The 14,689-nt window shown below is 48.9% G+C and overlaps 2 protein-coding genes across 3 annotated transcripts in view; one reads left to right on the top strand and one right to left on the bottom strand.

Moving 5' to 3' along the window:
* Positions 1–30: 30 nt before the first annotated feature.
* Positions 31–9,298, top strand: RITA1 (RBPJ interacting and tubulin associated 1). Of its 2 annotated transcripts, XM_008572584.1 has the most exons (5): positions 31–239; positions 409–550; positions 987–1,352; positions 4,271–4,524; positions 8,032–9,298. In XM_008572584.1, exons 3-5 carry the CDS (start codon positions 1,051–1,053, stop codon positions 8,190–8,192), a joined length of 717 nt encoding a protein of 238 aa, XP_008570806.1. In that variant the 5' UTR covers positions 31–239; positions 409–550; positions 987–1,050; the 3' UTR covers positions 8,193–9,298. The 2 variants fall into 2 exon arrangements, with proteins under 2 accessions (XP_008570806.1, XP_008570805.1); XM_008572583.1 differs by lacking the exon at positions 8,032–9,298 and having other exon boundaries at positions 37–239; positions 4,271–5,335.
* The window catches only part of IQCD (IQ motif containing D), an 8,541-nt gene continuing 846 nt past the window's right edge, over positions 6,995–14,689 (bottom strand). Inside the window, exons 2-5 of the mRNA XM_008572581.1 lie at positions 14,129–14,671; positions 10,848–11,081; positions 8,969–9,040; positions 6,995–7,451 (exon numbers count right to left, since the gene is read on the bottom strand). Of these exons, the coding sequence (XP_008570803.1) occupies positions 7,107–7,451; positions 8,969–9,040; positions 10,848–11,081; positions 14,129–14,671 (1,194 nt within the window). The 3' untranslated portion in view covers positions 6,995–7,106. The remainder of the gene's footprint in view (positions 7,452–8,968; positions 9,041–10,847; positions 11,082–14,128; positions 14,672–14,689) is intronic.

The raw sequence follows: 14,689 nt of genomic DNA on the forward strand, positions 1-14,689 counted from the left end.
CGCCGAGCACAAGTCGCTAGGGCCCTGCTGCCCCCGGGGAGTCGGTCCGCGCGCGGTACCCACCGGGTCCGGGGGATTCCCGGCTGCAGGTTAACGGGGGTCTCGGATGCACCGCGCGCCGCGGGTGCCCGTGCGCCCCGCGTCCCCGCGCCCCCCCGAGACATCAAGACCCGGTGGGGACGAGGCGCATGGAGGGGGCGCTGAGATTGCATCCGACGCCCGCGAGCCAAGATGCTTAGGTAGGAGAATAAGTCAAGAATGCTGGGACCTCGGGCATTAACCGGGCCATTCACGTGGGGATCGCAGAATGTGGAGCGGTGGGGGTAGGGAGGGCGCGATCCCCCAATAGCAGAGTGGTCGAGTGCACAAGTTCTGGATTCATATCAGGTTCCACTTCCACTGTCTTAGCTTTATAGGTGTAATCTGCACATGTGACTTCACCATTTGAAGCCTCAGCTTCGTGATTCTTGAAATGGACATAATCGAAGCTACTTCACAGGGCTGTTGAGAGGATTGAATGAGGCAATGCTTGTGAAGCTCTTTGCACTAGGTAGGCATGGGATCAATACTGTGTATCATTATCCCCACCCCCATAAATATACACAGGATATAGGGAGCTGCCTGTCTTCTCCTCCCACCATACTATGTTTGTTTTCTGGTTGGTGCCAAAATGGGCACAGGTGCCTTCTCTCCTTCTTCCCCCTAGTTATTCTACAAATATTTGTTGAGCACACACTGTATGCGAGAAGTGCATATTTATTTATTCATTAAATATTTCCCAGTAGCAGCTTTCCCTATCATTATGACAATTAAAAAAAAGTCAAACAAATTTCCAATGTGTCCCGAGGTTGGTAGCTCCCCTTTGAGAAGGACTGGTTGGGGAAGACTAGACCCTTTGGCCCTTGGAATGGGGCTTCACAGATTACCAGTCTTCCTTGGCTGGCACTGCTACTGGCTAAGGGTGCCACCCTGACCACCTTTCACAGGGAGCCCTGGAGGCAGGGCCTGGGGGGCAGAGCATACCTGCTCTCACCCAGGTCCACAGGCAGCATGAAGACCCCTGTGGAGCTGGCCATAAGTGGGATGCAGACCCTCCACCCTCAGCGCCACTGCCGGGGAGGCTACCGAGTCAAGGCCAGGGCGTCATATGTGGATGAGACTCTGTTTGCAAGCCCAGCAGGCACCCGGCCCCCCCCACCAGACTTTGACCCGCCCTGGGTGGAGAAGACTAACAGAACCAAAGGAGTGGGCACAGGGGCATCTCAGGCCTTGGGGGCCAGAGGGAGCTGTGAGACCACCCCCTCGAGGGGCCGCACCCCAACCCTCACACCAAGGAAGAAGAACAAATACAGGTAACAGTGTGGGGAGATGCACTCCTGTACTCAATGTAGCCACCTGGGTTCCTGTTAGAGTTCTGCTGGCCACCTGCTCTGTGATCTTGGGCAAGTACCTTGACCTGTCTGAACTGCAGTTTACTCATGCAGAAAACAGGACCAATGATTCTTACCTAGTGGGATCATTGAGAGGATTAAATAAGAGATGGGTGCACAGTGCTTGGCGCAGTAAACTAATGCTTAGGGAGCTCTTAGTAAATGGTAGTGTTGATCATTGTGATGGTGGACAGGACCAATGATTCTTACCTAGTGGGATCATTGAGAGGATTAAATAAGAGATGGGTGCACAGTGCTTGGTGCAGTAAACTAATGCTTAGGGAGCTCTTAGTAAATGGTAGTGTTGATCATTGTGATGGTGGAATCCCCATCCCCAAATGTCACAGATGAGGCATCTGAGGCCCAAAGGGGTAAGGTGACTTGTCCAAGATCACAGAGAAATTTGCATGATTATTAATGTTACTGATCTGTGAAATGACCTAGATGTGGTATTTTCGAATTTCAGCAAATCATTTTGAAAATGGGTCTTGCTACATTTTCATGAACAATTTAAAAAAAATAGGAGCTGATGGTTACTGTTATTAATTAGGTTAGAATTAGATTATTTGGATTATTTTGGATTAATATCAGCCTGGAGGGAGGTGTCTGGTGATGTGATACATAGCTGAATCCTCTTGATTGTTATCAGCGGTTTGGACAAAGACCCAGAAGACTGGTATATTAGTAAACTAGGGCCACCATAACAAAATACCACAGACTAGGTGGCTTAAACACACAAATTTATTTTGTCATAGTTCTGGAGGCTGGAAGTCTAAGGTCAAAGTGTTAGCTGGTTTGGTTTCTCCTGAGGCTTCTCCTTGGCTTGCAGATGGCCACCTTCTCACTTTGTCCTTCCACAGCCTTTTCTCTGTGCACCACACACTCCTGGTCCTCATCTTCTTCTTATAAGGACACCAGTCCTATTGGATTAAGGTCCTACCCTTATAACCTCATGTAACCTTAATTACCTCTTTAAAGGCCCCATCTCCAAATATAGCAACATTTGGCGTTAAGTCTTCAACATATGAATTTTGGGGAGATACAATTCAGTCCATAACAACTGGGCAATTAAATGTAGCGTCCATTCTGAGCCAGGGGACATACATCAGATGAGAGAAATGAGAATGGGAATAGTGCCTATTGAAAGAAATAAAACTCAACAGAGATAAAAGCAGGAATCAGTAATCCTCTCAGGTTGAGGGCCACACACCTGACAGTTCTGACGAGGCAATATCAGGATGAGTTTAGCAACACTGACACCTACAACGTGGCTGAAAACGCTAATATAAATGTCGGTTGCATTAACAGAAGTATGGTTTCCATGACAAGGGAGGTCATAGTCAACCACATGCTCACCTGGAGGATGGAATTTTCTTCTGGATGCTAACAAGTAGAGGGTATCAAGTAAGGAGGCACGTAAGAGGTAGAAAAGTCATTGAGCAAAAACTTTGGCACAAGACAGACATAGGCATCAACTGGTTATAGTTTAAGCAGCCAAACCAAGTAGCAAAAGGTTGACATTTCAAGGACTTGCAATTTGGAGATGGAAGCACTTTTGGTCCTGGCTAAATACTATGGGTGTAGCACCTTGTAGATATGCCTAGAATATTTGTTGGATTAATTTTTGTAAAATTGCTGAACGAATCTAATTGAAGACCAGAAACCTTGAAAGCACTCATTTCTGATTTCGCAGTTGATAGCTTGGATCCTTTAGCCAGGCTGAATTTGAATCTTATCTCTACTACCTTCTTGCTGTGGGGCCTTACCCTACTTATGCTTCAGTTTCCTTATCTGAAAAATGGGGTTAATTTTGATACTTACTTCGTAGGCATGTTGTGAGAAATTACAAAATAATGCATGTGACATGCTGAACCCTGAGCCTGCAAATGAAAAGCCCTCAGTAATTATTCAAAATTTTAAAAAGCTTTTCTGGTGGTGGGGCCAGGCCAGCTTTATAACAGAAGCTCAAACTGAATACCCTCTACCTGCCAAGCACTGTGCTTTCCAGCTTCAAGTACAGTAGGAGGGGCCACAGGACTGCAAGCTGATGAGGCCTCTAGGAAAAAGAAAAAGTGGTAGGAAAAAGAAAAAAGTAAAGGCTACAAAAACTAAGGTTAGATTAAGTCTCAGCTGCAAATGACAGAAAACTTACTCAAACTGGCTTCAGCAGAAGAAGGGCACTTGGGGCTCATGTATCAGGGCTCAGTCTGTCTGCTTTCCCTGCATGTCCTTTGATCTCCAGTGGGAATGAGATGGCCACAAGTTGCTTTGGGCTGACGTCCTGTCAGCTTAGCAAGGAGCAAGGCCAGGTGGCAGAACAATATCTCTTTCCTAGTAGTTTAAGCAAATGTCCTAAATCAGACTCTCATTGGATAGACTTGAGTCATGTGGCTCTTCCTGAACCCATCAGTGTGGCCACGATGATGGAATATGCAAATTGACCAGGCGAGGGGCACATGCCAGGGAATGGGGTCAGGATGCAGGGGGCTGGGGTGTTTCACAGGGGAAGTACAACAGAGCTGGGAGCAGTGGTACGTACATAAGAGGACCATTACCTCCCTGTGGGTGCTGGGGGACTCCTGAGATCTACAGTCAACCCTTCTCTGCTGCTGTGGGTGTCTGCTAGGGGCTGGGGGGTGGGGAATGTTAAGGTTTTTAGAGCAGTGGTACGTACATAAGAGGACCATTACCTCCCTGTGGGTGCTGGGGGACTCCTGAGATCTACAGTCAGCCCTTCTCTGCTGCTGTGGGTGTCTGCTAGGGGCTGGGGGGTGGGGAATGTTAAGGTTTTTAGGGGTCATTCATCCCCCAGCTCACTGTGAGTCTCTTCTCTTTGCCAGACTGATCAGCCACACTCCGTCTTTCTGTGATGAGTCACTGTTTGGCTCTCGACCTGAGGGCACCAGCTGGGAGGCCCCAGGGATGGCAAAGGGCGATGCTGCGAAACTCCGTGCCCTCTTCTGGACACCACCAGCTACTCCCAGGGGCAGCCACTCACCTTGCCCCAGGGAGACGCCTCTGCGAGCTATTCACCCAGCTGGTCCCTTGAAGACAGAGCCCAGGATAGCGACAGACGCAAGGAAGCTGTCTGTGGGTAGGTTAGACCCTCCATGCCCTCTGAGGCGGCGTTCCCATTCCCTCACCCACCTGAATGTCCCCAGCTCCGGTCAGCCAGCTACCAGTGTCCCCCACACAAATGGACCTCAGGATCCCAAGACTTTTGCGTCAGGGGTGACCTTCCGGAGCCCCCTGCTGACTCCTAGGGCTCAGTCAGTCAGTGTTTCAGTACCAACTACCCCCCGACGAGGTGGGACCACCCAGAAACCAAAGCCTCCTTGGAAATGAGGTTCTTTCATCAGGTTTGCCCATAGGGGTCATGGCAAGGGGCATGGCCCTGGTAGGAGCCCTCTGGGGAGACCAGCATCTCCTGGGTAACCCCCAGGCATTGGAGAAGCCCCCATGGGGGCAGACATAGCAAGAGTGGGCAGTGCCACCCCTTATCCTGACAATCCTGACAATCTCTAGTTGCTCCCTGCCTTCTTCTCCCGTGATGTGGATTTGGGGGCCATCCCTTAAGATGCCTTTCTCCAACCCTGTCTTAGCCACACTCCAAATCAGTGCCAACCTGGGGCCCTCTACCTCCCAGCTGTCCAAAACATTGTCTTGCCACCAAGACACCAATAGTGATTGCCAACCTGAAGGGTTCCTCCCCCAACTTTTGAGCCAAGCTTCCTGCTCAGGATTAGTTTCCAGTTGAGTCGAGAGGCCTCAGAGGAGTTTTCCCAGGCTGTGTGTGGCAGGGGAACACAAGGGCATCTGGGGGGTGTGGGTGAACATGTTTTCACTTTGATAGTTATGTATTTATTTTCATGTATGAAATATATCAGCTCATGAAATCCATGAGTGTTACTAATTGTTTTTTCCTTGGGGTAAAGATAAAGGCCATTATTAGGACTGAATTGATTTGATTAACAAAGCTAAATAATACAACAGGTAATACAAGGAGATAGCAGAAATCATGACAGTGGCAAGCAGGTGACTGAAGTTTGGGATCACAGGCCTCAAGCAACGCTGGACTCCTCCCATGGGTTTCCAGTTAATGACACTAACTAGTGGGTTAGCTGGTTCTTCCTGAGCTCAGAATATAGACCTTAGGTTTTTTTGTTTTGTTTTAAAATTATATATATGTATATACATTTTCCACCTTAAAAAAAAAAATAATAATGGCTAGTCAAGAACAAGGGTAAAATACAGACATTTTCAGACAAATAAAAACTGAGAAAATTAAAAGAAAAAAATGGCTAGGACTTTGACAAGTGGAGGGTCCGAGAAGGCCAGCCAGTGACAAGAGCATCCGGAGAGTACTTGGGATGGAGCCCTGAGTGGGGTCACTACGAGATACAGCAAAGCCTCTGCTCAGATGGATTTGTGCCCAGAATCCCAGCATCCTGCCTTGATTGATCTGGGTGTGGGGGCTGGGCTTTGGGCCGCTCCTTGCCCCCATCTTCCCCTAAGGATTCCAGGGAGCCCAGTTGGAAGCCACATTATTGGTTTGGTTGCCCCACCTTGAGGAAGGGAAGAGTGGACACTGCCGGGGAGGGACCCACAGTGGCCAGGACAAGGGACGCACATGCACACACCTGCAGAAATCAGACGGGCAAGGAGAGATGCTATCCAGCTGCACTTGGCACAGACACACTTTGCATTTGAAACATGTAGGATGTTTAAATTTCCTAAAACTTTCACAAAGAATTATTCCTACCCCCCTCGGTTTTTCTTGAAACATCCACTTCTCATTTGCCTTTTTCCCCTTACTTTACATGGGCCAGAAATACCTCTTTCCTCCCAACTATATTAAAAGGTAACAATAGCCCAAGTGCACTGCTAAGAGGTAACTGACACCAGGCCATGGTGTCTAGAAGGCAGATGGTAATGGTGGGGAATGGGGCGAGCTGCAGTCCCTGTACCATGTAAAGGGGGTGCTGCTGCTGAACTCTGGAAGACATGCAAGGCCCGGAGCATCTAGATGATGAAATTTTTCCAAAAAAGACAGAAAGCTGCATTTCTCAAATTTTTTAAATGCCAGCAACTAATTAAAAAGTAATTGTTCAACTCCCTGGGCACCAACTGAAGCCAGTGTGAAGCTGCTGATTTGTGACCTCTGGACTCCTGAGCTTTCACAGTGCTGGAGAGGGAAGAAGTTGTGGGCAAACTAATGATCCCAGAGTGGTGCTATAAGCAGCCCGAAACCCAAGGCCCTGCTCCTCTTGGAGTTCTCTACCTGCCTCTGTGCCCCCCTATAGGCAGCTGTGACCCACACGCTGCTGCCCTGGTGGGTGATGTATCCATCATGGCCATGGCAGCTTTCAGGCAAGGACAGAGGGGGCTATAGCCCAGGGTCTGGTTTCCCATCGAGGCTAGCGTAAGGAATGGTTATGTGCCAACACCTCAGCCTGCACGCTCCTCATGGAAACCGGGTGTCCACAAGCACAGACACGCACCACCAACAGCAGTGGGTAAAGTGAGGTTTATTTGTAGGGTGTTCCCTTGAATGTGGCTTAATTTTAAAAAATCATTAAAGCTATGAATCACAGGGCTCTCCATTCCCATGGCTTCCTGGCCAGATCTCTGGGAGTACGAAGGGGTACAGTGGGTGCTTGGGGTTGGGAGCAGGGCTCATTTCTTGCCCTTGCCCTTGCCCCTCTCCTTGCCCTTTTCCTTGCCCCTCTCCTTGCCCCTCTCCTTGCCCTTCTCCTTGCCCTTCGCTTTGCCCTTGCCCCGCTTCTTCTTGGACCTGAGCATGGAGCGAACCAGGTAGCCCTTCCACATGGCCTGGATGAGTGTGGCCGCCCGCACCATGCGCACCATCTCGCGCTCAGCCTCCATCCTCTTCTTGGAGTTGATCTCTCGCTCCTCCTGGATCTGGGCGAACTCCTCCACCAACAAGTCGTGCCTCTTCTTGAGCTCGCCCAACTGGTCCTTCTCCTCCTTGTGGATGATCTCCAGCTCCTCGTACTCCTCCTGGGTGAGGGTTAGGGGGTGCTGGTCACCAGGAGTAGAGCACTGCCTCCCCCCCTCCTCCACACACCCCCACTTCCCAAATGGGCTTCTGCCCCAGCAATGCTGCCTATGCTAAATAAGCCTTTCTGTGTTGTGGCCCGGATGAGCGTTGGAGAGGTGATGGTGTCCATCCTAGTGCTGAAATAATTCAGGAAGGGAGAAAGAACATGGACCTGTGCGTTGGATGGATTTAGCTTTAAACTCCAGCTCTGCTGCACCATAAGGGACTTCACCTTTCAATCCTTCACCTTCCCTCATCTGAAATGTGAGGATGGTTCCAAACCTGAGGGCTGTTTCCAGGGCTAAACTAACTGAGGAATGCAATATACTGGACATGGTGCCAGGCACACAGTGGGGACACAAGAAACAGAAGCTGCAGTCCTGGAAGCAGTCAATTTCACAGATACCCAGAATAAAAAGAACTATCTCAGGTGACCGAGTCCCAAAGTTCTTCCTTATGTCTAGCTACAGTCTCTCTGCTGTAATTTACACCTGTTTTCCTTCCTCCCTTTCTTCCTTCCTTCCACCAACATCTACCAAGCATCTACCATAAGTGGAGCACTTCCAGAAGACACAGAGCTGGGTAGACAAGGTCCCTGCCAGCAAAGAACCCACAGCCCTCATTGGTTCCAGAGAAAAAGAGCACAGCCTGCAAAGCTCCCCTCCCCGGGGCGGTCATGGGCAGACAGAGCAAGGCCCTGACTTGCCCTTTTCTGACCAGCACACCTGGCTTTGGATCACTCAGTCTGATGTCACCTTCAGTGCTCCCCAGGCCTCCCTGTCCCCCAAGTTGGGGCCATGGGCCACCGATGTTATCCCAGAGCTCCTTGGGGAGTTTGGGGGTGCCCTGATTTGTAGGCTCTGGATCAAACACAACAATGGGGTCTCATTGAATCCCCACCATGGTCCCAAGACAGGTATTATTGCCTCTGTTGATCAGATGCAGAAACAGGCTCAGGAAGGTCAGGTCACACAGCTGGTAAGTGACACTAGAGTGAAAACTTCAAATGATAATGGGGACTTCCTTTTCTTCACTGCTGTACCCCAGGCCTGGAACATCTCAGGCACTAAGTAAAGACTTGCTAAGGGACTGAGTGAAGTGGTGGAGACAGGCTCACATCTGAGTCTGTTGGGGATGAGGCCCAGCTTGTGAGGGTGCTGGCAGGAGCTGGGCCAGGAGTGGGCAGAGGAGTATGGGATGTGGACACTAGATGGAGCCAAGATTGTTAGACCCAGGGTCAGGCACTTTCCTAAATGGCTCACAGCTTCTTCCCACCTCTTGCTTCTCAGCCCCAGGCTGGACAAATCTTTGAAACAAAGGGAGAGGCTGGGAAGGAACCTGCCACAGGCCTGCTCCAGGGTCTCTCTGAGGAGGCTCAGAACTTGGCCCAAACTATGAACCACCCTAGGGCTGCTCCTCCCATTCCTAAAGTATTTTGGGGGAAGTGCTCAAGAGAGACTTATTCAGTAACAAATACCTGCTTTTCACCCATCTCCATATCATATTTCTGGATCCAGTTCTCAATTTCCGTCTCCACTTTATATTTTTTCTAAAAAAAACACATCCAATTAGTCATTGTTTGATGGGATACTATTAACAATAAACAGCACTGAGCACTCTGCACGAGTGGGCCCTGCGGTGAGTGCTTTCCCTGCCTCGCCTATTGAATCCGCACAAGGAGGTTCGCTTTCTCCATGTCACAGATGAGGGAATGGAGGCTCAGACATGTTACCTTACTCACCCAAAATGACAGAGCTAATGGGTGGCAGAGCCTGGATTTGAAGCAATAGTTTTACTCCAGAATATTCCAGAACATTCGACTCCAGAACATTCGAGGCAGAGGGAGCAGTGGCTGCAAAGTCCTTGAGGGGAACAAGCTTGTGGTATTTAAAGAAAAGAAATAGAACTGGTGTGGCTGGAATGAAGTGGCCAGGAGGGGAGTGGTCCCCGACCTTTCGGAGTGAGAGGTTCCAGAACATTCGAGGCAGAGGGAACAGTGGGTGCAAAGTCCTTGAGGGGAACAAGCTTGTGGTATTTAAAGAAAAGAAATAGAGCTGGTGTGGCTGGAATGAAGTGGCCAGGAGGGGAGTGGTCCCCGACCTTTCGGAGTGAGAGGCTGTCACAGAGGGAGGGAGAGGGGAGCCACTGGGTAGATTTGGATACAGTTAAGGGATACGATCTAATTTTGTTTTTAAAAGATCAGCTCCCATACATACAACGGAATGTCATTCAGTCATAAATAGTAATAAATACATGCTACGAGGTGGGTAAAACTTGAAAACATGATGCTCAGTGAAAGAAGTCAGACACAAAAGGCCACATATTGTATGATTCCATTCATATGAAGTGTCCAGAATAGGTGAATCCATAGAAAGAGAAAGCAAAGTAGTGATTGCTAGGGGCTGGGGGAAGAAGGGAATGGGGAGTAACTTCTTAATGGGTACAGTTTTATTTTGAAGTGATAAAAACATTTTGGAACTAGATAAAAGTAGTACTTGCACAGCATTGTGAATGTACTAAATACCACTGAATTGTTCACTTTAGAGTGGTTACTTTTATATTATGTGAATTTCACCTCAATTAAAAATGAATAAATAAACTCCCTAATCCTACAGAATAAGAGTTCTTAACTTGGGCACCATGGGTAGGCTGGTTTCAGGGGCACTATGGCCCCCCAAGAATTGTCCACCAGTGTATATATGTGCATCTGTGCCTTTTTTCTGGGGGAGAGGCCCTGGCTTCCATCAGATGGGGTTGTGACACTAAAAGAGACTCGGACAAGTATTAAAAAGGATGCCCTTTGTGAAGAAAGAGATTAGGAAGCCAGGTGCATGCTGATTCTGTGTCTTGGCTGAGATGATGAAGGTGGCAGATGAAGAAATGATATTTATTGATCACCTACTATGCACCAGCTCTCTGCATATCATCTTATTTAATTCTCATAACAACCCATTAAGACTCATTTTATCATATTCATTTTCTGGATGTGAAAACAGAGGCTTGCAGGGAACTGAGTAATGTGCCTGAGGTTCACGTGCTACTTCATTCCTTTGCACGGCATCTGACAAGGTGGGTATCATCATCCCTGCAGGGTCAGAGGAGTTGCTGAACTTGCCCAAGGTCACAAAGTGAGCATGCAGCAATGCTGGAAGGGAACCCAGTCTCTCTGCCCCCAGTTTCCGGACCTGTGTCACCCCTCCTGCCTCCCGGGGACTCTGGCCCAGGTTTGGGCTTCCCCTGCTCCTGTTCCCTCCTCCTCTGCCAAGCCACTGTCTGGGTAGCTGGTGCAGCCAGGCTCTGTTGGACCCCCCTGCCACAGAGTCCCACTGTCCCATTGTCCCTGCTTCCCAGGGTACCTTCCTCAACGCCTGCTCCGTCTCCCGGTTCTCCATAACCAGGTTGTGGTACTGTGACTGCAGCATCATCATCTCCTTCTGGATCTTGGCCACCCTGGCCTGCGAGGCCCGGAAGTCCGCCTTCTGTTGCTTCTCAGCCTCCTGCTGAGTGCGAAGGAGGCTGTTCTCTGAGAACTTGAGCACCTGGTGTAGGTGGTTCTTCAGTTCCTGGATCACAGTGTTCTCCTTCTCTACCTGGGCAGGAAGAAGAAAGGCTCTGTGGGTACCTACGCCATCGCAGACAGTTCCAGGAGCAGCTGTCATTACTGGACCCTTCCCTAGGGCTGGCACGCTGCCTGCATCTTTATCATGCCAAATCCAACCCCTAACTCCACAAGGGGGGACAGGGACAGCCTGATTACAGATGAGGGAACTGTGGCTCAAGGAGGTAGATTCATAGGCATGGGGTTGTGCAGATGAACTGAGATTTGAAACCAAGCCTGTCTGACCCATGTTCTTGGCCTTTACTTTCTATTTCCTTCTGTGAGTGAGGGCACGGGCCTGCTGGAGTGAGGCCACAGGAGAGGTCTGGGACACTGGCAATGTTGGGGGTACAGTGGGGGATAGCCCAGTTTGCAGAGACACTTGGCACAGTGCACGAAGGTGTGAGATAAACACACACCACAGGAATTGCCACTGGGCTTTCCCTTGAAGCCCAGTCCCAGGCTTGTCCCCTGCCTTGGGTCAATTCTAAAATAGGAGTAGGGGCCGGCCCCGTGGCACACTCGGGAGAGTGCGGTGCTGGGAGCACAGCAGTGCTCCCGCCACGGGTTCGGATCCTATATAGGGATGACCAGTGCGCTCACTGGCTGAGAGCGGTGCGGGCGACACCAAGCCAAGGGTTGCGATCCCCTTACCGGTCACACAAAAAAATAAATAAATAAAAAATAATAAATAAATAAATAAATAAAATAGGAGTAGGAATGGAAGACAGGGCTGTTTTGTAAAAGCTCCAAAGGCTTCTCACAAATACTGGAGTCTCTGTCTGAACACAATGGTGCTGCAGCTGCCCCTGCCTGCAGCCTTGGGCTGGGGTCAACTGGCAGGAGGGCCGCAGTGGATCTGAACTCACTTCCTGCATGCAATGAGCAAGGAATGAGGGGTGCCTTTTGGGCAAGCCTATCCTGTGGGCAAGGCTTTGTGCACTAGGTGATGGGTTTTAGGTCAGGCACTATTGCTAGCAGTCAGAGCTTTTCTGGTAGAATCCCCACAATATGCCTGACTGGTGTCACCCCCTCATTTTACACTGAAGTTCAATGATGTGATGAAATCTGCCCACCTGGAAAAAAATGAAATTTGACACCAGATCAATCCAACTTGAAAGCCCCAAGCTGGTTCCACCACCTGAATGAGACCAGCAAAGCCAGTGGTGACCCTTTATCTGTCCCTAGATGATGTCCCCTCCAACCTTTCAAGAGGCCTCTCCTGACCAAGTGCCCAGTAGTCTGTCATCTATTGACTCAGCAAATATATATCATGCCCTCTTTTGTGCTGGGCTCACTGGGAACACAATGGTAGGCCCAAAGAGGCAAGGTACCTCTTGTGGAGGAATCAGACCCAAGTCAAATAATCACACAAATATTTATAATCAAACTCTGATGAATGCTTTAAAGGACAAACTCAGAGAGAACTGAACGACCTAGTGTGCGGGGTAGGGAGGCTGGCAGACAGCTTCCCAGGACCTTGAATCTCTCATCTCTCATGGGGGATGAAAACAGAAGTGTCTGTGGCAGTGAAGGCTGGCTATTCTCCCATATCTGCTCTCCTAGGAGAGGCTGTGAGGAGAATGTTTAGCTGGGAAGGTGGCCCTAGGAAGAGACTACCTTTCCCAGAATCTCTATCTACTGGATGTGGCTAAGGGATATGCATGAAAGTACTGTGTGTTATTTCCAGGCTGTGTAATCTGTAACCAAGCCTTCTCCTCCTGATGGGGGAAAGCTGGAGCACCCATTTTGACCCGCAGTTAGAAGTCCCATGTGGGGGACAGCAGAGAAGCCTGATGGAAGAAGCCCAGACCCTTGACAATTTGGGAAGCAGAGCTGCCATACTCACTGTAGCTTTTTCATTAGAGAGAAATGCATTTCCATCTTGAATAAGCCACTATTATTTTGGGTATCTCTGTTATAGCAACCAAATCTATACTCATACCCCATCTCACAAGGATTTTGTAAAGATTTACAGAAAAATGTATGTAAAGCATAATAAGTAGTATGCATCCAAAAATGGTGGTTTGGGATCATGCTATCCTTTCACTTCTTAAAAATTCTTTCAAACATAGTAGTATGCATCCAAAAATGGTGGTTTGGGATCATGCTATCCTTTCACTTCTTAAAAATTCAAACACCAAGGTCAAGGGTTCAGATCCCAGTACTGCTCAGTTGCCCTCCCAGAAAAAATTATTCAAGAGCTTCCCCCCTTTCCACCTGCCCCTTGCTCTCAGGAAAAAGACCACATTCCTCGATTAGACCTCAACGGGCCTGTGTGCTCTGTCTCTCACCCCTCTTTTCAGGCCTATCTTTATCCCTTCCCTCTAGCTCACTGGCACTCTTTGGGTTTCTGAACCAGCCAGGCTTATTCCCATCTCAGGACTTAGGTGTATACTCTCCCCTTCACCCAGAACAGGAGTCAGAAAACTAAGGCCCACAGGCCAAATCCAGCTGGCTGTCTGTATTTGTAAATAAGATTTTATTGGGACATAGCCCATTCATTTACATATTGTTTATGGCTGCTTTCACACTATAACAAGAGTTCAGTTGCGTAGTTGCAACAGAGACTGTGCGGCCCACAAAGCCTAATGTAGTTATTTACTAGCTGGCCCTTTGTACAAAAAGTTTGCCATCCCCTGGCTTAGAAGGTTCCTCCTCACCTCACTTGCCTGGTTCACTCCGTCTCATTCTTCATGTCTTGGCTTCAGTATCCCTGATCCTTTTGGTCTAAGTTCAGTTCTCCTGTAACACTCCCTTATAGCACCCTCTACTTGCCCTTCATTATACTTCTCAAAACTGTAATTAAATGAGTTCTTTAATATCAATACCTACCTTTCCTACTGTGAACTTCATGAGGCTGGGACCACATGGGCTTATGTACTTATTGGGACCTAGTAAGTGCTCAAAACCATCTTTGTGGAGTAAATGAATTTTTAGAAAGCTACTTAAATCATGGAGGAAAAATCAAACCACCAAAAGATTTGGGCCACTCAGTGTGGCTCTTTCCATAACTTGACCAACACTGTGAAGAAATACCTCTGCATCCCTGTTCTTCACTCTCACTGCCAATTCATTTTCAAGCATGTCGATGATTTCTTGGTTCCTCCTATTCCGTCTACTGATGTCCTGTATGAACTGGGCCTTATCCCTGGCTTCCATGGGGCTAGTGAGTAGCTTCTCAAACAGGAAACCCCGCAGTTCTATGAGGCTATCAATAAAATGCTGGACTTCTGCACTTCTAGCCAGTGCCTGCATCTGCAGGAACCTGGCAGCCTGGGGGTTCCTGAGCAAGAGTCTCAGGACATTCTTGGTGGAGTCTCTGACCTCTTGCATGAGTGGTGGGAGGCTGGATTTCTTCAACTCTAAGAAGAAGAGGCGGTCTCTGAGCCACCCTTCCTCCTTGGCCTCTTCCTCCTCCTGCAAATGCCTTTCTTCTTCCTTCAGGTAACTGAGGTTTTCCAGGAGCATCTGGCAGAGGTCCTCATGCTCTCTTATTGCCCTCATGATGTCCTCCCCCAGCATTCCTTCCAGATCCTCTGGACTGGCTGCCACATATGACAGCAAAGTCACTAATTCCACCTTGTAGATGGCCTCATC

This window comes from Galeopterus variegatus, unplaced genomic scaffold, assembly GCF_000696425.1.
Source record: "Galeopterus variegatus unplaced genomic scaffold, G_variegatus-3.0.2 Scaffold807, whole genome shotgun sequence".
NCBI classification, from domain to species: Eukaryota; Metazoa; Chordata; class Mammalia; order Dermoptera; family Cynocephalidae; genus Galeopterus; species Galeopterus variegatus.